Genomic DNA, 26,093 nt, shown 5'->3' with positions numbered 1-26,093 from the left:
TCCCGGCATTTTAAAGGGGTGGCAAATTTATTTTTTTCTCAACTTTCCTTGACCGTGTAAGGGTCAGAGGTTCTTCCTACCCTCATTAATTTCTCTTACCGGTGACAAGATAAGATCCATTAATTCTTTTCCCAGCCAACGGAAGTGGGTCATAGCATTTTCTCGTTTTTATTTTTCACCTTCGCTACACTATCTATCTATCTATCCAGGGACTTTGAGAGAGAGAGAGAGAGAGAGAGAGAGAGAGAGAGAGAGAGAGAGAGAGAGAGAGATCAGAAACAAAAATATGAACGAGACATTTGCTGATCGGTCGTATCAAAGTAAAGATGTCTTGTGTTTCTTGCGAATTCAAATATTATATTTGCATGCGTACCTTTATTCAGGAAGACGGAAAAGCTATAGAATTCCTTCGGAATCATGGTGTCCAACCAACTTCTGTAACATGTCCTCGATTTGGAAGCAAATGTATATACAGAGAAGACCAGCATATTCGGAGATATAGGAAAAGTTTTACTGTCGCAAAATCGAAGAAGCGGCGTCAATGTGGCTATTCGATATCAGACTTTCATGGGACCTTTCTTGATAATGCACGCATTAGTCCATGGAAGCTTATTATCTTTGTGAATGAGTTTCTGCTTGGTGCATGGCAGCATAAAAGAGTCGTAGAAAACCTGGAATTGAGTCCAGCAACTAGTTGTTTGGTGGAATAGAGCGAACCAGTAAGCGTCGTTTTGTTGTGCCTCTTATTAATAAGAAGCGTGACAAAGCGACACTGGTTCCTCTAATCCAAAAACATATCAAACCTGGCTCAATTATTTACAGCGATTCTTGGGCTGCCTACAGAGATCTAAGCAGTTTGGGTTACCACCATTATGTGATAAACCATTCTGAAAACTTTGTACATCCGGCACACAAACACATACACACACAAAACATTGAACGTTTGTGGAGAGATGTAAAAGAATGGATTCGGCGACCAGGCATGAAGCCGGAATATTTAAATCAATATCTGTCTAGATATTTATTTATCTCCTCGGAGAGTAATAATTTTTGCTACTCCACAAATTCTTTCGACAGGCTGCCAAATTATATGTTTCTCTGTAATTTTACAGTTATAGAACTTATCGTGTACCACATGAACTGGTAACTAACTCTGTAGTAAGTCAATATGCTGAGACTTCTTTTATGCTCTGTAATTTTACCTGTATTTCTGTTGTATTCGCATGCACCTTTATTTGTACCTTCTGTTGCTAAAAAAATTCCATATTCTTAATCTCTGTATTTTTCCACGTACATTAAAAAATATTTTTAATTTTGCAAAAGTTTACCGGTAGATAATGCAGCTTGTATTCTCTCTCTCTCTCTCTCTCTCTCTCTCAAGCAAAGATATGTTCATTTTAAACCACTTCTCTAGAGAAACAACATTCTCACCACCACACATAAAAATTAGTTTGCGCGCGAAAGATTTTTATTTTTATTTTTTCATAAAACGTTGGTCTAGCACAGTGCTTTTCAAACTTTTACGAATTTTAACCAATGAAGTCCCAGCATCTTCGAATTTTAACCAAAGAAATCCCAGGATTGCTGCGTTATCGATATTGATAAAGAAATATAACAGACGCACGACACACACACACACTCTCTCTCTCTCAAACACATGCATATACATTTGCACAAGCACATAGTAATTAATATATAAGCGTACACACACATACAAACGGACATATACATACACACACAAGCATACATACACGTTCGTGAGTTGCCCCTTGCCGTAACAGGTTTACACAAAAGGTAAATAAACCAGAAGGGGGGGGGGTCAATGTTTCATCGTTTCGGGGTCGATAAATTAAGTACCAATTACGCACTGGTGTCGAGGATTTTTTCCCCAATTTATATCACAGCTTCCGACAAGCTGGGGCATCATTTTATGAAAAAATATTTCGCAAATTTTTACAAATGGCGGTGCCCCAGCATGGCCACAGCTCGTGAGCTGAAACTAGATAAAATAAAAAATAAAAATAATACGACTCACACTCCACGCGCAAACTCTAGACCGATTTAGGCATATTATTGTTTTGTTTTTGTTGTTTCTGGCCCTTCAAAACCATGGGAGAAGCCTTTTCGGTAAAAAAAAAAGAAGAAAATATTTAAAAAATATCGTTAATATTTTTATTGGGCGACGAAATTCATCGATTTAAGAGATATAGCTGTTATTTCTAGCACATGTAGAAGACAGAAGAGAAAGAAAGGATGAATAAAACGTGTGCATGTGAGTTTTAAGACGCAGCAAATAATTTGAGCTCGAATGCTGCGATTTCATTGGTTAAAATTCGTAGAATTAAACTACGTTAAAGTTACGAATTACAATTTTGTTTACAATACTGTATTCTTTTGACACATTCTACAAGTATACGAAGTTTAAAATTGTTTAGTTAACTAGAAAATTCCGTCCATCAAACAGAAAAGATCCAAGAAATCTTTGCAGAAAGGTGAGTAGATTGATTACATATTTCTTTCATGTTATCGCAGTTTTGTGGGATTTGGCTGTTATTTCTAGCATATGGAAGGCCAAAGCCGGAGAATTGAAATTTTGAAAAAACGTTTTCAGAATCGGATCCTCCATAACCAAAAATGTGGGATTCCGTAAAAGGAAAAATCAATATATATCCATTTTCCCAAAAGTTATGACGGAAAAATCGGATCTTGTGAATCTTCCAAAAGTTCCCACTCCCACCCCAGGTTCGTTTGCATAATTATTTTTTGTCACATTCATTTTCTACACAGTTGTTAACACCCAGCAGGCTGGTCTGGTTTTTGTTAACGGGTAAAGATCTTTATATTAACCAAATATTCCTCAGGATTCTACTCCTTATATAAGATTGCCTAGAGACAAGAAGACGTACTCAAACAATTCTAAAACATACACGACCACCACTTAAGCTTAATCGTCACTCGTTTTCTCTAATTGCTACAGGTGTCTACGTAATCACGATCAGGCATAGACACTCACCCTTGATCCAGTGGAACATCGAGGATGAGAAAGAGGGCTGCACCAGCAAGCACTAAGATGATTCTAATTTTCAGCTGAGTATGCTAGAGAAACGTAAAATAATGCACCTTGCTCATGGGTCCATGGTGCTGTTCGCTCGAATCTACATGATTATGAGCTCAACATTCTTACTATTAACCCACACACCTGATCGCACCACTGACTCCCCTGTAGTTGTAAATGTTTCCTTTGCTTGAACAGAACCCCACCGCCCATCTCATAATCCATGTAACGCTAAAGAGATGTAAGGAACGACGTTAGTCAAATTATTGGTCATATGACCAATAATTCGACTTCCGTCGTTTCTTCCGGAAACGCAAATTCTCAAAAGAAAACAATCATTGACGATACTAGGTAATATATACACGCACATACTACGATCAGGTGTTTTGGATAAACACTGTAACGGGTATGTACTATATACATTAACTCTAATATATTATGTAGGATAAAGTCAATAGACATTCTTTCGATATAACTCAACAAAATCAAAACATTTCTGTGGGTTGTGGAGTATAGATATAACGAAATTATGCCAGCAATGTCTCGTTTTAAACTTGAAGAAAAAAAGCCTTGCATATTTGTTCTTAGCTGTTTCATGTGTGCATGTAAAATCCGCAAATTTCCAAGCAGAAAACAGAATCGAACTGTCATTTGCTTCCACGGAAATACGCGAAATGAAATGTTTTGATTTTGTCGAAAGAATGCCAGTCAATAATAATCTAGTATCCAACTTTCGATATAACTCAACAAAATCAAAACATTTCACTCCGGGTATTTCTGTGGGTTGTGGAGTATAGATATAACGAAATTATGCCAGCAATGTCTCGTTTTTCGCCACAAGGGCGATCTTTCGTCTCTAGTAGACCTTTCCGTCGATTTCCGTAAAATTTTTTTTTTTTTTTTACTTATGGGCTTGCAGGAACTTTTGAACTAATATACATACATATACACATACACCGAATAAAAAATTTCAGTTATCTCTTTCTTTCACACATTACTCTGTCTCTTCACACACACTAACAGAAGCACTTCACTTACACAACATACTGTCTGTCTCCCACACCCCATCAAACACACACATACATCAATGCTCCCATGCACGGTAACTTCAAAAGAACTTCCCTCGTCATACAATCGCTTTCTCTTAGTCTCTTTCGCTCTCATTACTTCAAAAGTTCCCGCAAGCCCATATGTAAAAAAAAAATTTTTTTACGGAAATCGACGGAAAGGTCTACTAGAGACGAAAGATCGCCAAATGGCCACCTTTCTGTTAAAGAACATAAATACTGGATATTATTTACTTTGGAATTGATCAGAATGGCACGTGGAAGACCAGCGAGACCGCAATTCATTGTTCCTGAAATTCAAATCGTCAACTGTGAGTCAATCTTGGAATATCACCCAATTAGCCGAATCACGAGACAAGATTCTTCAGTGGTTGGCACGGCGTCAACTGAATTTATACACGTGCGAAATTTGTAATTCGCTGTATTTGTTGTTTAACAATAAGTTGACTTACTAGTTATCTCCCCCTTAAATAAATCATTGGAATTTTTTTTTCTTTTTTCGTTGACTGAATTCCGCTGACCTCCTAATATGCTACAAATGGGTCCGGAAAACGGGGTGGGCTGGAATCCTTAGAAATTTCATCCCCAACCCTATTTTCAAATATTTTTTGCCATTTTTTTTCTTTACCCATAATTTTAGATAACATTTTGCAGAAATACGAGCAAGACTTCCTTTTGTACCCCCCCAACCCCAACCCCCTTTTTTATTTTATCTTTTTGGAAAAACTTCCGCCCGTCCCCCACCCTATTTTATCCCAAATTTGTTTATTTTTGTAATTTGGAAATTCACAAGACGCACAAGATCTGAGTTTTTCCCACATAACTTTGAGGAAAATGGATATCTTTTAATGAAGTTGTATGTAAATACCTTTTAAATGGCATGCATTATGGATGCCTAATGTGTTGCAAACCCCTTATTTTTCTTTGGAAAAATTGGGTGGGGAGGAAACCGGAATTATTGGAAAATGTTTTTCTTTTTTTCAATGAATAAATTATCGTGACCTAATATGCCACAAAACCCTTTTTTGTCAGGAAAACAGGGGCTGTTTCTTTCTTTAAAATTTTATTAATTTTTTACAAGTGCACCTTTATAAAAATTAGTGGTAATGAAGTCTGGACAGGAGAGAGAAAGAATGACACAAAATCCTTATAAAAACCACATTGGTGTTTGTGTGTGTGTGAAACAAAGTATTATATTAAAACAAAATATCTTTTACATACCTCTTAAAAATCACTAGTTTTCAAATGGTATCCAATGTTTACACTTTCCTTTAGCAATTTTTCATGCTGAAATTTTAATTGGATAAACTAATACGTTTCAATTTTGTGTGGAGAGAGGGAGAGAGAGAAACATCTTTCATGTAATATACTTTGTGTAGCTAAAGTTCCAATGGCATAGCAATGTTATGGGTCAAATGGAGCGAGTGAGTGATTTCATATGTGTGTGTGTATGTGTATATATTAGTAGAAGTAAGGATCCAAACCCTTCAAAGAGATCGTTAGCATCTAAGTTCTTGAGGAAAAGCCTAATTTGTGATTTCAAGTGTTATATTTTCCTCAAAGTTACGAGGGAAAAACTTGGATAACATGTATTAAGCATCAACTGAGTAGTGTTATGATGTTTCTGGAGACAAAAAGACTTTATATATCTTGTACTCTATATCTTATACTGTTTTTTTTTTTTTTTGTTATTTCAGAATCAAACAACATCAACATAAAAGAATCATTTACTTCATCAAAGGTGTATATCTTTTAAAGGCTGAATAATAATGCTTTACAGAACAGATGTAACTCCTGCCTTTTCTTTGGCAGACTTACTATCAAACATTTCCTCATGACATTTACGACTAGCAAAATGTCTCTGCTTCACTTTTGTGAACAAGATGATTTTGCATTCTAACTTGGACAAATATAACAAAGATGTATGCAGTATATTGAAATATCAACAACAATAATAGTTGATGGAAATATAGCAGTAGAAATATTTGTTTGGAATAAATTATATAATAAAAAGGAAAATATACATATATTGTGTTTAGAGAAGAAAAATGATGGAAAATGATTTATGCAAGAACCAATTTAAATGTGAAAAACAGCTGAAAAGGGTTGATTTTCCTGATGAGATGCTGAAAGAGATAGGAAAGCCATCATACCACTGTGATATCTGTCAAAAGTCATTCTCTCAAAAAGGTAATCTTACTACTCACAAACGCATTCATACAGGGGAAAAACCATACTGCTGTGATATTTGTGGTAAATCATTCTGTCAGAGATATAGCTTAACTAGTCACAGACATATTCATACTGGAGAGAAACTGCATCAATGTGATATCTGTGGTCGATCATTTGCTGAAGGAAGTGTCTTAACTAAACACAAACGCATTCATACAGGAGAAAAACCATACAACTGTAATATCTGTGGTAAATCATTCTCTGCAAGAAGTAGCTTAACTACTCACAAAAATATCCACACAGGAGAGAAGCCACATCACTGTGATCTCTGTAGTAAATCATTCTCTGCTAGAAGTAGCTTAATTAATCACAAATACATTCATACAGGAGAGAAGCCACATTGTTGTGATATCTGTGGTAAATCATTCTCTCGAAATGGTGACTTAATTATACACAAACGCATTCATACAGGAGAGAAGCCATATCAGTGTGATATCTGTGGTAAATCTTTCTCTGAAGGCAGTGTCTTAACTAAACACAGACGCATTCATACAGGTGAGAAACCATATCATTGTGATATTTGTGGTAAATCATTCTCGCAAACAGGCCACTTAACAACTCACATACTTATTCATACGATAGAAAAGCCATATCATTGTAGTATCTGCAATAAATCATTCTCTGAAATGCGTAAATTAATTACTCATGAGCGTATTCATACAGGAGAGAAGCCATATCACTGTGATATTTGTGGCAAATCATTTTCTGAAGGAAGTGTCTTAAATAAACACAAACGTATTCATACAGGAGAAAAACCATATCACTGTAATATCTGTGGGAAATCGTTCTCTCAGACAAGTCATTTAAAAACTCACAAACACATTCATACATGAGGGACAGCATATTGTCACAAATCATTCTCTCAAAAGTGTCACTTAACTATGTGTGTAAAAATTTTGTTTCAATTTGATTAAAATACCAACTTTAGAACAAAACATCTCATTAAAGTTTGCCTGCATTGAACATCTCTGTCACTCACTCCCAATCCATTTGTTGTTTTAGTTTCCTTCTGCCAGTGTAACCAATGTGAAACACATTGCATTTTGTTATACATAAAATTAGGTTAGTTAAGCATTTAGAATGAACTTTCAAGTACAAAAGACAAACAGGACCACTAAGAGGAGACCCTGTTGTAGCAAGAAAGTAGAAACGGTATTGGATAATTTATATGGACTTTTTCCTCAGTAACTTAATTTTTCATACTTTTAAATTTGTTTTCTCTTTTCCTTCTATAAAAATGTGTCTATTGGTGTTCTTTATTTAAAAAAAATTTTAGAAAACTATTTCATTTAGCAGTATGAGACAAATGCAAAAAATAAACAGAATGACTCCAGCTCATGTTGAATGATTTAGAAAGTATAAATATTATAAACAACAGCTTCAAACTCCAATGAAACTAGATAAAATAAATAAAATTTAAAAAATATATAACTTATTATATATATATTGATTTGGTTTATGAACTTTGGGAAACCTGCCAGTCACCTGTTTACCCACCAGTCTGGTGAGCACACTAGTCAGATTGATTACATTCTTGCCAGGAAACTGGAAAGATGTTTACTTAGAAATGCCAAAACTTTCCCACGTGAAGAATGTACCCCACAACATAGATTAGTAGTTAGCAACTTCAGGATCAGTGCTAAACGGCTGCCCAGAAGACGACCAGCATGGAAAAGATAGGTCTGGAAGCTTAAGAATCCTCTGAATGGACAGAAATTTAGAGACATATTACTTGAAGCTTTTAATGAAAAAGAGGAGGATATAGCATCACATACCGATTCTATGACACCCTACTGCAGACTACCTCATCGACAAACAACAGGGACCTTTTCTTTGTGGCTGGTGACTTCAATGGGCATGTTGGACGACATGCTGGGGGCTTCCATGGCGTACATGGAGGCTATGGTTATGGTTCCCGCAACGAGGGGGGAACCAGGCTGCTGGAGATCTGCGATGCGAATAGTCTTATGGTTTGCAACACTAACTTCAGGAAACCTACAAGCCACCTAGTCACCTACCGATCGGGCCGACATACTAGCCAAATCGACTACATCCTTGCCAGAAAAAGGGAAAGATGGCTGCTTATAAATGCCAAAACCTTCCCAGGCGAAGAATGTACCCCACAACATAGACTGGTAGTTAGTGACTTTAGGATCAGAACTAAGAGGACGACCAACATGGAGAAGAAGGGTCTGGAAGCTTAAAGATCCTGCAAATGGACAGAGATTTAGAGACATATTACTTGAAGCCTTTGACGAAATGGAAGGGGGTATAGCTTCACATGGGGTAGAAGACAACTGGAGGTTTCTAAGGGACAGCCTGCTGAGAGCCACTGACCAGATCTGTGGTTGGTGCAAAGTCCCCTCAAGACCCAAAATAACGTGGTGGTGGAACAATATTGTTGACAGGGCTATTAGACAAAAGAAACAGGCTTGGAAGGACTGGAAGAACGGTGGTAGCAGGGAAGTGTATCAGACTACCAGAAGGGAAGCTAGGAGGCAGGTGTATTTAGCCAGAGGGGAAGCAGATAAGAAAAAATTTGCCAATGTTCTGCTCCGTGAGGATGAAAGACTTGAGGTATTTCGTGTTGCAAGACAGTGTGTGAGAGAGAATCGTGATGTGGTAGGAGAGAAATGTGTTTGCATGGATGATGGTTCACTTGCGCTAAATGAGGATGCAAAGAGAGAGGTTTGGAGACGCCACTATGAAAGGTTGCTGAATAAAGAAAATGAATGGGATAAAGAGAATCTGCCGAATGTCGACCCAACAGAGGGACCAGCTATTCGAGTTGACAGTTCCTTGGTAGTTAAGGCAATTAGAAGCATGAAGACAGGGAAAGCCCCAGGCCCATCAGGAATTACTGCAGAGCTGCTCAAAATATCTGGTAGTGTCAGCTATAACCTAGTCATCCATATAGTTAACCATGTGATACACGAAGGAGTCATTCCCAATGACTGGTGTTGCAGCATAATAGTCAACTGCTACAAAGGTAAAGGTGACGCCCTAGATACAAATAACTACAGGAGTATCAAGCTGTTGGATCAGGTAATGAAGGTTACAGAGAGGGTCGTAGCCCAACTAATTAGAGAGAGTTAGTTTAGATGGAATGCAGTTTGGGTTCATGCCAAGGAAAAGTACTACTGATGCTATATTCCTGGTAAGACAGCTGCAGGAGAAATACCTAGCCAAAGATAAGCCCCTGTACCTGGGTTTTGTTGACATCGAGAAAGTCTTCGACAGGGTCCCCCGATCCCTTATCTGTTGGTCAATGAGGAAACTAGGGATAGATGAATGGTTAGTGAGAGCTGTGCGAGCCATGTACAGGGATGCTGCTAGTAAGGTGAGGGTTGGCAACAAGTACAGTGAAGAATTCTGGGTAGAGGTTGGGGTCCACCAAGGTTCAGTCCTCAGCCCCCTCCTATTTATCATAGTCCTCCAGGCAATAACGGAAGAATTCAAGACAGGATGCCCCTGGGAGCTCCTCTATGCTGATGACCTTGCTCTAATTGCTGAGTCACTATCAGAACTGGAGAAGTTTCAGGTGTAGAAGCAAGGATTAGAATCGAAGGGCCTTAGAGTCAACCTAGCTAAAACCAAAGTCCTGATAAGTAGGAAGGTAGACAAATCACAAACGCCTTCAGGTAGATGGCCCTGCTCGATCTGTAGAAAAGGCATAGGTAGAAACTCTATAAGATGCACCAAGTGTAAGCTATGGACACATAAGAGGTGCAGCAATGTCAAAGGAAGGCTAACTAGGAAAATAGTTTTTGTATGTGGCAGATGCTCAGGAGCAATAAACACTGAAAATGTGCAGAGACCATCTTCCACCACATTCCAGGGAGAAATACTTGCCCAAGGTGCCATGCAGTGGGACTGAACCCAGAACCATATGGTTCGGAAGCAAATTTCTTACCACACAGCCAGAATCTGTAATGTATAGAAACATATCATTAATAATAAGAACTGCACAAAAACTATGTGAAATTCGGCCGTCTAGGGTTTCTAAATGTGTTTCAACATTTCTCAAGCTAGTAATGTCAATATGGTGAGTTAGCAACTCCAATATGAGTTAATGGATATTTAAATGAGAATGTGTGGTTTGAAAAAAGAGCAATCAAGGGGATGCAATTCCCTGAACAGCGGATTCTTACAAGAGTAAAAATTTCAAACCGACACAGGAAGCACTAAGAGAACAGTGGGAATATTGTTGGAATTACACAAGACATTGAAATATAGGAGAATTATCAGTGTTTAGGCATTTGTAGAACCATGTGGTGAATAAGCAAATGAGATCAATGGACTATGAACATGATGGTATAGGGGGAATACTCTGTAAAGAGTGTATTTGAGAAAACTTTCTTGTTTATACAATCCATTGATGTTCAGAAGTTCTTCGAAAGATATCGTTTTTCAAGTGAACATACAGAACATCTTTTTGATCCATAAAAAGATGCTTCTAGTTGATGCTGTAGTTGTACCCACGTCCTTAAGTCTCTAGATTAATGCTGAGAGGGTCATAGTATGTCTCTTGGGGTACCTAAAAGAAGAAAGATGTTTGTTGTAGCTAGTTTTAAATTTATCCTATACAGATTCTACATAATGCTTGGTTTCTCTTCTGCTGGTGTTTTGATTTACCATTACTTGTACCTCATACATGGCAGAAAATATACTGCATGTGCACCCAAGACTGATTCATTGTCGATATAGGTTTTATGCTAAAGGGAGAGGAATATGTCATTTTAACTATGTGCCTATTAAATATTTTATTATACCTAAGATTGCAGGAAAATGCTCATCTAATTAAGAAATTTTTACCTATATTTGTCCTAACATTTAGAGAGATCTATTCCAATATCTAGATGGCTGAGAGGCAGAACAGTTATCAGTAAAGCGAAACCTTACAAGAAGCTGTCTTTACAAATAATTCTCCAGATGAAGAAAATCATGTCATTCTATGGCTAATGTTAGGAATTAGGTTCGTAAATAGGGGTGGTGGCAAGAGTTTTAAATATATTTTAGATTTTTGTTGGGCTTTTGAAAGTGTTTATAGGAATTAGCTTTGAGGCTTTAGGAAACATCTAAAAAGTCAGCTCTAGATAGGTTAGTGTCAATAGTAATTTTAAACTCTAAGAAACTATAGGTAGTAATCAAATATTTTCTAAAAGAATCCGTAGCATGGCTGGCTGTCACAATTGTACTATGTGGCCAAAGCATTATCCTGGTATATACAATGCTGTGGTTGGGAATTTTTGTATTGAGATGGTTTAATACGTATAAACTAATCAAATCCACACATATCTATGTTGTTACGCAAAACCACTGGGATGTTAAATAGCTAAAAAGTGCTTTTTTGGTCCAAATAAATCAGCAACTGAATAATAGTTTTTTTTACATGTATGCATGAGGCATATTTGATGTTCATAAATGGCTATAAACTGATGTGCAAATTCTAAATATGTTGCACAGAAGTATTTGGATATTGATGGGTAAAAATCCACAATATCAAATTGCATGAATTTTGCCGTATCTTTATTGGTGGATGGATCTGAACCAAGATATCACTAAGAGACTTTGGTCCATAGCAACAGATTAGGTGATTCCTTAATTTTATTGTACATGTGATTCAGTAAACTAACTGCTGTTATTACTTAAGCTGGTTGGCCCTATTTTATAACACAACTAGCACTATGACCCAGTAACGCCGGGTCATAGTGCTAGTGCATATACAGCTGTGTGCATGCGCACATACACGCGAATACTGTCCAAATCTCCGACCAATCACATACAGCTAGCTGGCATTCAATTGGCGTATCAATTTTGGGCATTTTGATTGGGTTTGGGATAGAAAATTCACAAAAAAGTCACCTCTATTGATTTTTTAATGGCTTTGTGGGGTGACTGGAGAAATGTAAAGATGTGCACAACCACCCTTGGACGGTTTTGAATAACCATAGAAAGTGTGAGCCCTCTAGCTGAAAAATTGTGGATTTGTATAAAGGACACACACAGACATTTTGCTGTTTATATATAGAGAGATAGTCAACCAGCTTCAACATTATGAGCAAAAGTACAACAAAGAAGTGGTATCAAAAAATTCCCAGACTAGTTACATTTAATAAAAAAATAACTTATTTACTTGGGCTTTAACATCATCTGCTTCGAAACAGTCATCTTGTGCAACAATACACCAATCCCAGCATTCCTGCCACTTTTGGAATCCATCCTGGAAGTCATCTTTCATAAGTGCTCTCAACAACTGTGTTAAAACAGCAATCTTTGAGCTGCATTTTCATCTTGGGGAAGAGATAGAAGTTTACAGGTGCTATATCTGGCAAAAAGGGCAGGTGCAGAAGTGATACCATGTTGTTTTTGGTGGGAGACTCACATTTGAAGAAAGCTCAGTGACAGGGTACATTGTTGTGAAGAATCCAGTTCTTTGCACCCTACAGATCCAGTCACTTTCACCATATGTTCTCTCTCAAATGTTTCAAAATATCCAGCAGAACTCTTGATTGAAGGTCTGGACTAGGGGGACATATCCTCAATGCACAATACCACAGATGTTGAAAAAAATGATAAGCATGCACATGATAGAGCTGCAGCTGTTGTAGCTTCTTTGGTCATGAAGATGAAGGGCTCTTCTATAGTGACAACTGCTGTTTCGTCTCAGGGTTGTATCCGTAGCCCAATTCTTGTCACCATTGATGATCAACAACAAGAAGGATGGGTCATCAACGAAAGTGAGAGGAAAAGAATGTGAAAATATGAGTGTGAAGAGGGGGAGATAGAAGGCTATCAATTCCATACCTAGCTTCATGCACACACCTGCATGCACTCATATACATAAATGATACAGAAGAGAAAGAGAAAGAAACTCCAGACAATATAAAATCAATAGTAAGAACAAAAATAACAATAATATAAGGGAGAATACTAAATTTTATTAGAACATTTAATACAAAGAAACAAGAATGAAGAGAGACAATAAAAAGAAAAGGAAAAAAGATGGGGCGGGGGGTAAAGCACCAGACGATTGAGGGAGATGGGGTTATGGGCCACATACCCCATAACAAATGGTGTGCTCAACCATGCCCCACAGTAATCACTGCCACAGAAAATGACCAGCAACAGCCACTCCACCTCACAGGGCTTATTTCTCCAACAAGCTGTCATTATCCCTGTTTTGTACAGGAAATTGGTACAATGGGGTCCTAGAACATCTGACATCTCAAACCGACCAGGCCCCTGTATTTATTGATTTGAACCATGCACTACTATTTGGCTGTGAGGCAGAAAAGAGAAAGGCTAGGTGGTACTAGTCTAGTGGTGTCTCTAGCTGCTTGAGGGTTGGATTTTTTTATTCTGGGGGATGGTAAGCCCATCAGTGAACCATCTGGCTAGAGCCAACTCTGGTTCCTGGGCCACATTAGGTTTGGCTATCCCATGGAGTATCTTGCCAATGAAGGTGCAGCTGGAAGAGACCAAAGAAAGATAGGCTAGCAGAGCCAGTCCACTGCAGATCAAAGACCAAGGCCACCAAATCTAATAGGTAGTTTGGCCTGTTGCCAGCCAGCATTGTCAAAACAGACTTTGCAGATCAGTTCAGCACAGCACTAGATGGTGTTATCAAAATTACTGGGGCAGCCTCTGAGATACTGACTTGCACACTGTGTAGTGCGAAAAGGGGCTTAGCCAGAGCAAAGCAATTCTTCAAGAGGAAGAGCACTGGGTGTATGTCAATGAAGCACAATCTCTTGGTCAACCTGGAAGTCTGCAAGGCATTGAGGAGGATTGGGGAGATAAGGATGTAGACAGTGTCCTTTGGTGTCAGCCAAACTCCCTCCAAGATCGACTGGATACTGAGCTAGGCCTCTAAAAATTCAACCTCATCATCACTCACATTAATCACTTCTGACTGGGATGGGTTGATCTCAAGCCCAATAAGCTTTAGGTAGGGAATAACCTGTTGAAGGTCCCTAACTACAGATTTAGCTGCATCATCCAGATACAAGGCACTGAAGGGTGAGCAGACTGATTGGCTAACGTCATTGACAACCAGCACAGAAAGGAACAGACCAAGATAATCCTGCTGGACACCTGTGGAAAAAAACGATCCTGTTGTCAGCAACCATAAGTGAGCTAGGTGTACCACAGAAGTATACAAGTGGGTGTACTGAAGGGGTATGCCTTAGACAGCGACCAAAATGTGGTCACATCTGACGCTATTGGAAGATTTTGGAACAAGGCCAGCAATTTTAGGGAAGTGGGTAAGTCAATTACATTGAGGTGCTCAACTAGTAATCTCTTTTATTGAACCTGAAAAGAAGAATGTAAAATCAATCATAGCAAATTTGAACTGGGAATGTGAAGAGCCAAAAGAAAAGCTGCTACACATTTTGCCCAATGCACTAACAATTCTGCCAGTTTGCCACCTTAATAATACTAAGAAATCAATAATAATTATAACAGCAAAATCACAACCAGATGAGGAACAACAGTTAGTGGCGTACATCACAAGGAGACAGTATAAGAAAATGAACATTGACAAATTTACGGCATTTAGCTGAGGAAAATGCTATTTGGCAGATATGGTAGGGGTTAGTACATTCAAAATAGTTACAAAACAAAGGCAAATGCACACCATCAGTTAGGGGCTGCTGCACACGCACACATACTTAAAGACACACACACAGAACCAAATACAAGTATACTCATACACATGGCTTCAGCCACCTGTGTGCACACTTGTACATGCATACAAATACATAAGCTGTCATGTCACATAACCAAACAGCACTTCTTGATGCCATCAAACATGCATAACTAAAAGCTTGTCATACTGCCATATAAATAATCAGCATGTACAATAGTAAGTTCACCCAAGTTGATTGCACAAGTCAGCAAAGGTGTAACAAACATTTAAACTCCATCCACTGTTAAGAATCATCAAGTGTGTTGATGTAGAGGGTATATAATCACAAGTATCTGAAATTGCTATGGCAGGTATTGAAATCCATGGAGTCCAGGCCTTTTGGTGTATTAGATGGTCAGTATATTATATGCAAAATACTTGATAATGGTGGTGGGATTATTTGGTATCTGCGAAGAAGCTCCAGAGACAATCATGGCCAAATGGATAGGAAGATAGAGATGCAAATGCAAAGAATAAACAAAAGAGGTTTTTTTGTATGGGATCCCAGACACAGTTCATTATTTTGCTGATGCAAAAATAGGAGGCATAGATATCACTGTTAACATGTCGAGAGCTGAAGACTAGCCTATCTTGTTAGTTACAACCTACCCAGTAGTGTCAACAGATTTGAGACTTTTGGTGGGCACAAAACAACCCTATCTCATTGTGTTTATTAAATAAGGGTTACAACTAGTTAATATAATCTCTAACCTAGCTTTAATAAATAGACTGCAAGGATGCCTTCCTTTCTACAGGGCCAGGTACATCCCACTACCAACTATAATTACTACTGGTTAGTGATGTAGAGAACTAGTCCTCAGGCTGGAAAAAGAATGTTTATGTAAGGCAATGCCCTGTTTCACAGGGCTCATAGTAGCCCCTATGTAAAACTTAGTACAACTAAGAGTCCTTGTTATGTACTTATATACGTTGGTCCAAACAGTGCTCACCTGGAGGGATTTTTCAAAGGAGTTCTGCAGTTTTCCCTGGCATGAGGTACCATATATCACCTCACTTGTAGTTGAGTTGGGTGGGGAAGCAGTTTGGTAAGTACCTTATGTGACAGGTCTATTCTCTTTAATATAGTAATGTTTCCTGTATGTCCTCCTTATGCTTATAACTTCTGGCCATCATGGGTTTTTTTTGAAGAGGCTCCACATTGTACTTGTTTGCAGGTGCTACATAAAGTACTTACCAAACTGCTTCTACAATATTGGAGGCTTTCATACAATACTTTATCAAAACTTTGTTTCCCTTCTTTTTGATAACCTCTCTATTATTCACTGCACCACACTGTCTCTGAAATGAGGAATAGCATTCGATCCTAATTGATCTTCATCTCGTTCTCTTCAAGACATCTGCATGTATAGGATAACATCAGATCTGTCATTCTTCCATTACTCCTTCTTCCAGAAAGCCCTCACCCCATTTCTTCCATCAGACACTTGCTCTTTTCCCTCTCATCATTACACTTTCTTGTATTTTCCTCACTGGTTAGACTGTCTCATGAAGGAGTGAAGACTTTATTTTATTATTTGTTGGAGCTGGAAGAAAGAGCAATGCCCATAACCAGCACAAGCCCTCCAAGATGAAAGAGATAGATGACATCAATGTTGCCGTTGTTCCTCACGCACAGTAAAGTCATGAGCAGGAAGCAAATTCTAGACCAGCACTCTGGGAAGGAATGACAAGTGTGGGGCTAAGGAATTGAACCCAGCAAGGCGAATGAAAAGAGAAGGTTGGGAATGCCAGAATGAGTGTAGCATGAATCCAGTCAACTTAGAGGTGCAAACGTCACTATAGTAGCAATAGAAAATGCATAAGATAACAGCATACATATGGGCCAAAGGCTGAAGCATGTCTGTGCATGCAGCAGCAGTATCATCCCCAACAAGGGAACAATACTTCATTTTGGGTCTTATCTGAGTTTTATAAAGTGTCAATAAGAGGAGATGTGTGTGTGTGCGTGTGTATGGAGGGGGATGTTAAAGTATCTCCTGGCTCCTTACTGAAGGGTTACTAATTGGTATACAATCCGAACTATAAGGATAAGCACTTGCTAGGAGAGATACTGAGTGATAGTTAGACTCAATAATTGGATCAGTTATGAGGGTTCTAGTTGCATGCTAATCATGATTAAATGCAGTGTGGTGCAATAATGATTTCTTGATATGAATAGTATTTGTGTTTCCTTGCTTTTGAAAGAGACAAGATTAGCATACCAGAGGATGCTTTCAAGATTTATGTTCATGGAATCAGTTTAGCAGTTTAGATATCAGTTATATGGCTTTTCTCCTGTATGAATATATTTGTGTCTAGTTAAGTTACCAGTCTGAGAAAATGATTTACCACAAATATCACAATGATATGGTTTCTCTCCTGTATGAATGTGTTTGTGGTTTGTTAAGGTTCGCCCATGAGAGAATGACTTACCACAGATATCACAGTGATATGGTTTCTCCCCTGTATGAATGCGCTTGTGAGTAGTTAAGTGACCAGTTACAGAGAATGATTTACCACAGATATCACAGTGATATGGTCTCTCTCCTGTATGAATGCGTATGTGAGCAGTTAAATGACTACTTAAAGAGAATGATTTACAGCAGATATCACACTGATATGTCTTTTCTCCTGTATGAATATATTTGTGTCTATTTAAAATATGTCTTTGAGAGAATGATTTATCACAGATATCACAATTATATGGCTTCTCACCTGTATGATTATATTTGTGAGTAATTAAGTGGCTTGTTACAGAAAATGATTTCCCACAGATATCACAGTGATATGGTTTCTCTCCTGTATGAATACGTCTGTGTTTATTTAAATCACCATTTCGAGAGAATGATTTACCACAGAAATCACAGTGATGAGGTTTTTCTCCTGTATGAATATGTTTATGAGCAGTTAGGTGACCTCTTTGAGAGAAAGACTTTTTACAGATATCACAATCGTATAATGTTTTCTCTTCCTCTTTCAGCATCCCATCTGAAAAATCCATCCTTTTTTTTTCAATTTGGTTCTCACACAATTCATTTTCCATAATTTGTTTTTACTCACCACAGTATATTAATAATTTTGTGTTTAGATATTTCCATACATCAACTGTTATCTTTGCTAATATTGGAATGATGCTGCCAATTCCTTTGTACATTTGTCTAAGTTAATTAGAATGCAGAGTCAAAAAATACCAGTTAGTGAAGTAAAGAAGGGTTGCTAATAAACTCATTTGGAGGAAATACTTCATGAAAATTCTCTTGCAGTATCTATTCTGTATAACTTCTTCCTTTAGTCTGATATAAAGACAATAAATATTGATGATGCATCTGGATTTTAAAATTCTTCATTCTGAAAAAAAAAAAAAAGTATAAAGTATAAAGGATACTTAAAATGTAGAGATTCAACTGTGGAAATTTTACATTTCTATACCAACAAACTAGGATATATGATTTAATATAGATAATATTTTTCACTTTCAATTGAATTAATTAATAGAGGTTATTTCTCTTAATTATATTATATATAGGCATGTTGCATTCAAGAGGTAAGGTGGAGGGGTGCTTCAGCCAGTTTCTTCAAAGGCAAGACACATGGGTATAAAATCTGGGAAGGTGACAATGATGGGGTAGGTAATGTGGGCATACTTCTTGTCGAGGACATCCTAAGACCTGAAAGAAATGAAGCTAATATGTTTTGCTGGATGTGCAATGTCAGTGTGCATGTACAACAGAAATAGATGGATAAGGTCATAGAGGTAGTCAGAGTGTGCAATAGAATACATATGCTCAGTTTTGCAGACTAGAATAGCGACAATTATCTCTGCTTATGCTCACCAAGTAAGTCTACCAAATGAACAAAAGAATTGCTTTTATGATATTCCTCTGCACACTACCTCAAAGACAAACGACAATGATCTCATTTGCATGGCTGGGGATTTCAATGGGCATGTATCATCCATGGTGTACATGGGGGCTATTAAATTGGGTCCTGAAACAAAGAGGGGACAAGACTACTGGAGTTCTGTGATATGAATAACCTGTTGATCTGCAACACCAACTCCAGGAAGCTAGCTAGCACCTGATAACCTACCAATCAATTAATCATGCTAGCCAGATTGATTACATTCTCATCAGAGAGTAGGATACATGGTTGTTCCTAAATAGAAAGACCTTCCCTGGTGAAAAATGTACCCCCGGCATAGACTAGTCATTAATGACTTTAGATTCCAGGCCAGAAGGATGCCAAGAAGCAGAGAATCTGGAAAAGAAGGATTTGGAAGCTTAAGGACCCTTTATATTGTCAGAGATTTAGGGACAACCTAATTGAGGAATTTGATGAGAAGGACGAGAAACTACAGACTTGTGACATAGAGGGCAACCGGGAATTCCTGTGGGACAACTTGCTGAGTGCCGCAGACTAAATCTGCAGCTGGTGCAATGTCCCATCCAGACCTCGGGTAATGTGGTGGTGGAACAATACTCAACAAGACTATTCGAGCAAAGAAACAGGCTCAGAAGGATTGGATGCCTGGGGTAACAGATAACCAGAAGAGAAGCTAGGAGACAGGTATATCTAGCCAGGGAAGAAGCAGAAAGAAGAAGAAGTTTGCCTATGTTCAGCAATGTGAGAACAGAGACTTGAAGTGTTTTGGATTGCAAGGCAGTGTGTGAGAGAAAATTGTGATAACATAGGAGAGAAATATGTCTGCATAGATGATGGTGCACTTGCATTTAATGATTCTGCAAAGAAAGTGGCTTAGAAATGCCATTATGAAAGGCTGCTTAAATGTGGAGAATGAATGGGAAAAGGAAAATCTGCCAAATGTTGTCCCAACTGAAGGACCAGCTATCCTAATTGACAGTAGCTTAATAGATAAAACAATTAAGGACATGAAGACAGGGAAAGCCCCTGCCCCATCAGGAATCTCCACTGAGATGCTTAAAACATCTGGCAGAGTAGGGTATAGTCTACTCATCCATATAGTTAATCAGGTTGTCCATGGGGGAGTCATAGCCAATGATTGGTGTAACAGCATCATAGTCAAATGCTACAAAAGCAAAGGTTATGTCTTAAACAGAAATAATTACAGAGGCATCAAACTACTGGACCAGGTGAAGAAAATCCCAGAAAGGGTCATAGTTCAATTAATTAGCAAGAGAATTAGGCTAGATGAGATGCAGTTTAGATTTGAGATAGGCAGTAGGTAGTGTAGGTTATGGTCAAGTCACCCATATTGTAAATCAGGTAGTTCACGAAGGAGTCAAACCCAATGACTGGAGTAGCAGCACCATAGTCAACTGCTAAAAAGATAAAGGTGATGCTTTAGATAGAAATAACTACAGGGGTATCAAACTGCTGGATCAGGTGATGAAGGTCATGGAGAGGGTCATAGCCCAACTAATTAGGGAGAGAGTCTGTTTAGATGAGATGCAGTTCAGTTTTGTGCCAGGTAGAAGCATTACAGATGCTATATTTCTGGTAAAGCAACTGCAGGAGAAATACCTAGCCAAAGATAAACCCCTATACTTGGCTTTTGTTGATTTGGAGAAAGCCTTTGACAGGGTCCCCTGATCCCTTACCTGGTGGGCGATGCAGAAACTAGAGATAGACAAGTAGTTGATAAGAGCTGTACAGGGATGTGGTCAGTAAGGTAAGGGTCGGCAATTAGTATAGTGATGAATTTTGGGTACAAGAAGGGGTTCACACATTCATGTGTGGGTCATTGCCTGTGCCACCTGACTAGCTCCCGTGCCAGTAGCACATAAGAAAACACCATCCAAACGTGGTCAATGCCAGCATCCCCACCCCAACTGGCTGCTGTGTTGGTAGCACATAAAAGGCACCATCCGAACATGGCCGATGCCAGTGCCGCCTGACTGGCTCCTGTGCAGGTAACACGTAAAAAGCACTCACTACACTCTCGGAGTGGTTGACATTAGGATGGGCATCTAGCTGTAGAAGCACTGCCAGATCAGATTGGAGCCTAGTGTAGCTCCCTGGCTTGCCAGTCCCCAGTCAAACCGTCCAACCCATGCCAGCATGGAAAACGGACGTTAAATGATGATGATGAGTAGCACAACTGATGCTATATTCCTAGTTAGGCAACTGCAGGAGAAATATCTAGCCAAAAATAAACCTCTGTACTTGGCTTTTGTTGACATGGAGAAAGTCTTTGACAGAGTCCTCTGCAACCTTATCTGATAGTCAGTGCAGAAGCTAGGGATATATAGGTAGTTGGTGAGAGTCGTACAAACCATGTGCAGGGATGCTGTCAGTAAGGTGAGAGTTGGCAACAAGTATAGTGAGGAATTCAGGGTACAAGTATTTTCATGTTTGGATTAACTATATATATATATATATATATATATATATATGTGTGTGTGTATGTATATATATACACACATACATACACACACACAAACATGGTGGGTGGCACACAAAAAGTAGCCTGATTTCTGTAGGACAGTATAAATACAGGAATAAATTTACACACACAAAAAAGCACCCAGCCTTCCATTTGCAAGTGTCATTGTGCTATTTCAACCACATGTAACAGCTATTCAGAAGCCATGTGAAGTAATTTATTTGCTCTTTTAATTGCTGTACACATGAAATGATATAACTTTGACTTCAGACTTTTCCTATTTCCCTTGTCTTCATCTATATTTGCAAGTTGTATACAAAAGGTCTTGCTGACAGTGTTAAATAGTATCTATTGCTTGGAGCCTACCACAAAGGCATATCTGAGCTTTTTGACTAATTACACAATCTTTGTAAAGAAAAGGCTCATTCATACAGTATCATCTGTTTCTAGTTCTCACTGTGAAACATGTCTGGGCTGTTTGCTGTTCAATAAACTGAGAGCTTAATACTCCACAAGAAACAAGTGCAAGGTGACAACAAGAAGGACATCCAACTATAGAAAAGTTTTCCCCAAGGTACTCTTCTTACCTGATTCAACATCATCATTTAATGTCTGTCTTCCATCTTGGCATGGGTTGGACAGTTTGACAGGATGCGGCCAGGTAGAAGACTACACCAGGCTACTGAGTGTATTTTGGCATGGATTTTTATGGCTGGATGCCCTTTCTAATACCAACTACCCCATAGAGTGGACTGGATGCTTTTTAGATAGTATCAGCACAGGTGACGTCAGGTTTGGCACGATTTTTACTGCTGGATGCCCTTCCAAATGCCAATCACTTCACACTGTGAACTGGATGTTTTTTTTACATGGCACCAGCACTGGCAAGGTCACCAAGTATCTTGCAAGACAAAGAATTTTGAGAGGGGCAGGGGCATTGGAGGTTATCTTGCGTCAGATGGAGGGAAGATTAGTGTGTGACAGAGAGAAACAGGTGTCTCACCATGACGGAGGTACATGGTTAACTGGCCAACAGAGACAGACAAACAGAGAGGGGGAGGGAGAGAGTGGTAACAAGAAAGAGGATTGAAACAGGTGTGCTGCTGTAAAAGAGACTTGGTTACCTAACCAGAGAGAAGAGCAAAAGAAGAAGAGAGTCATTAAGAATGAGGGCAGAAACAGATGTGCTGCTGTAGAGGAGATACATGGTTACCCAGCCAGAAGGAAGAGCAAAGAAGCAGAAAGATGATGAAGTGTCAGGGTATACTCACAAGGAATGGGATTCAGAGCAAAGATGGAAGGATAGAGTAAATGAGAGAGATAAATGGTAGTAACTGTCAGGGAAAGCCCTCAAAGTATGGGACCATGATATATGTGGCCAGGTATTGCAAAGAGGGTGCATGTAGGGAATGGGGGTGGATATTGCAGTGATTGGCAAGAACCTGGAAATAAAGAGGGGGATGGAGATAGCAGCAATACAGTGAGCAGGGCAATGAAGACAGGGACGGGAAGTCAGAGATAATCACAGTGTACAATCATAGTGAAATCATAGTGAGAAAGAGAAAAGATGCAGTTTGGGAGAGGAAATGTAGTTTGGATTCTAAGGGTAGGGTGTATGAAAATTTTATTGTGGAATGTCCCACCCATGCTAGCATGGAAGATGAATGTTAAACAATGATGATGATGATGATGATGTGTGGGTGGGACACAATGCTGCTATCACTCAGTATGGAAAAGTTACTCTTCTTGCCTGATTCAAGTATGGAAAAGTAGACATTAAATTGATGATGATGATAATGTGAGTTGTTACTTCAATTAGTAACAAAGGAAATCTGTCCATGTAACAACCAAATTGTATGATGCTTGTGTAGGAAGTGTGATGTTCAATGTTAGCAAAACAAAATCTTGAATATGATATGTTTGCAATAGCTTGATGGAAATGAAGTGAGCATACACTATTCGATGTGTAATGTCAGTGTGTATGAATGACAGATTGAGCTACCTTGCTTCTATGACATTCTACATCATCAAGGCACACAAAATCATGCCACTGGCATGTTTTCTAGAATCTACTGTTCAATCATGAACCTCCAGAATCTAATAGAAATCCATGATGCTCTTTGTTACCTGCCTTAAAGTGCATGATCCACTGACTGCATACTAAAACCTTACTTGGCTGAACAGAGGAAATACAACTAAAACTGTTGTTTGTCATTAAATAAACTCCCAATTTCATTCAAACAATGAAAACCAAATAATGGCTAGCCACAGTTGTGAACGATTTCATGGTTCCTTTGCCATCAACAAACAAAAAACACTGGATGATTCCCTTTTCTATTTTGTTGCAGCAACATTTTCCCTAAAACCTACTGTTTTTACCAGTTGTTCTACATTTCCCAAACACCAAAGTACATTCATCAAATTGAGTGACAACACTCATGACCTATGAAGTATTCTATTCACTTTCTATATAAATATGGAATCACTGTTAGTCACACCAATCCTACAATACCTGAGTGATGACCAGGTAGAACATACAACAGTATTATATACGGACAACCAAACTAATGACGCTTCAGACATGCAAATAAAAAGTTGACATGCAGTAGATGGTGCTGCAACTAGTTCCTCTGTACGCTAACAAACGAGATCCCTTGTGAATGGATGTTCCTTTGCTAACAAGGGCCTCAAAATATGGATGCTCACTCGATTATACAAGCTAATTCCAGTGCACTCTGGAGAGACCATACCAGGATAAAATTGAACTTTTAAAGGTCAATACTGAATACGTATACATGATTTCTGATCGATCAGCAAATTACAGGAATTAGCCCATCAAGGTACATATTCAACTAACCAAGTTGAATCGATAGCCTATTCTTTCACTTGTTTTTGTGATTTGACTGCGGCCATGCTGGAGCACTGTCTTGAAAAGTTTTAGTCAAACAAATAGATCTCAGGACTTTTTTAAAGCCTAGTACTTATTATATAGGTCCCTTTTGCCGAACCGCTAAGGTATGGGGGCGTAAACACACCAACACCGGTTGTCAAGCGGTGACGGGAGAGGGGACAGACACAAATACACAATCATATAGATATATATATATATACGACAGGCTTCTTTCAATTTCCATCTACCAAATCCACTGACTTTGGTCGGCTCAAAACGGATACCCACAAGTCAATCTGTCAAGTAAATACAAATATTTAACGTCGAAATCAGTTTTCAAACAGATACCAATTCATTTACAACTATGACACATCATCCTACTCAAGAAAGATGCAAGCCCCAATATTTAAGCGATTGTTATGAATAGACAATACTCGCATTTTTTTACGAGTGTTAGTTTCACATTCTGATGGAGATAATATGAAAATTATTTCGTGTGTATGTGTCATTAATTCCGTGAAGTTCCTATCACGTCTCCAACCATTTACATAACCTCTACTATTTAGCCATGCAATGTAGTTCCCCGTTTTACATTACACTATATAACCTTAAATTTACGCTGTCGCTTTTAGTTAAAGTAAACCTATCTTATTTTTGCCTTCTTAAATCTGTTTCAAAATGAAATGTAAGAATTTCATTAAAAAAAAAAGTGGTAAATTTAGACAATAAATTTTTGTTTATACATTTTCCTTGATGTTTTGAATGAATCTGACCATTCGAAACCGTCGGAAATTACTCGTTCTTTTCGGCAAACCTTAAAGTGAGATAGGCCTAATAGTAAACTTACCGAGAATTCCTTTAAACTTCAAAATTTTGTGCAAATATCATTACATCCATAAGTATTAATATTGCAAAAAGAAACACGGTTGCTGATCTAACAAATAGCAGCCAAATCTCATACGAATACCTTTCTTTTTTTTTAAAAAAAAGAAGATATCATATAGCACTGAGGTTGATATGATGCCTTAGTATGGCATCAGTGTAATGAAAAAAAAACAGGTAAATGAATAACAAAGAATATTTACATAACACTGATTGACAAGATTCATAAATACAAGATATCTCTACAGAATACTTACATATATAAATCGCGAGTGAATATAAAATGTGAAATGGAAACTATAGTTCTAACGCTGAAATCTCGCAGAAAACAAAATTGATGGTTTTTGTGTTGGAACTTTACGTAAGTTTATAATCTCCTGTTTGAGATAGATCAATCGATAGATTGTCGATCTAAGTTATAGATTCACTCAGTAGCTACTCTGAGTTTCTCGACACGTGCAATGGATTACGAAACAAAAAAAGCTGAACGAATAAATTTACATAATTCTGGAATAAAAGTACAGCGGAAGTCACAACACTAGGTTTCTCATTGGTCATTTGGTCAGATGATTAAGGCGAGGATATTGTTTAGATCAACTCATAATTGAGCGGGTTTTCAATAATAATCGTCCAAGACATGACCAAATACTCTTCTCATATATCTAGGACTACTGTATCTATGCAGGGTGTTTCGCTGTTATTTCTAGAAAATCGAACGATCTAACTAGAGATGTAGTTAGTGGTAGTCAAAAATGTTGCTCTACACAGAACTACTACATATATATTTTAGCTGTATGAGTAACAAGAGGGCTTGATTTTGCATCAAATCGCGAAACTCTAAAACCCTTCAGTCATTTATGTGTGTGTGTATTAAGAAGATAGGAAAATAGAGTGAGGATCCATTATCTATT

At 38.2% G+C, this 26,093-nt stretch overlaps 1 protein-coding gene across 1 annotated transcript; it reads right to left on the bottom strand.

Annotated features, from left to right (window-relative positions):
* Positions 1 to 5,896: 5,896 nt before the first annotated feature.
* On the bottom strand, positions 5,897 to 25,851 carry LOC118764139 (zinc finger protein 32-like). Its single transcript, XM_036504409.1, has 5 exons — positions 25,440 to 25,851; positions 17,630 to 18,394; positions 14,255 to 14,451; positions 12,491 to 12,610; positions 5,897 to 6,022 (listed from the first exon to the last, which is right to left on the bottom strand). The coding sequence occupies exons 2-5, from the start codon at positions 18,087 to 18,089 to the stop codon at positions 5,897 to 5,899; spliced, it is 903 nt and encodes a 300-aa protein (XP_036360302.1). The 5' UTR covers positions 18,090 to 18,394; positions 25,440 to 25,851.
* Positions 25,852 to 26,093: the final 242 nt, after the last annotated feature.

Source organism: Octopus sinensis, linkage group LG7 (assembly GCF_006345805.1).
Source record: "Octopus sinensis linkage group LG7, ASM634580v1, whole genome shotgun sequence".
NCBI classification, from domain to species: Eukaryota; Metazoa; Mollusca; class Cephalopoda; order Octopoda; family Octopodidae; genus Octopus; species Octopus sinensis.
Note: the sequence above shows the minus strand (reverse complement) of the source record. Positions and strands in the feature narration are given on the sequence as shown.

Excerpts from the sequence above, each read along its gene's own strand:
- LOC118764139 (XM_036504409.1), bottom strand. The coding sequence starts at position 18,089 with ATGGAAAATGAATTGTGTGAGAACCAAATTGAAAAAAAAAGGATGGAT. Across the intron at positions 12,611-14,254 it reads CCCAGTCAGAAGTGATTAAT|TTGTTGAGAGCACTTATGAA; the intron begins GTGAGTGATGAT and ends GTTTTAACACAG. Across the intron at positions 6,023-12,490 it reads CAGATGATGTTAAAGCCCAA|TTAGAATGCAAAATCATCTT; the intron begins GTAAATAAGTTA and ends TATTTGTCCAAG.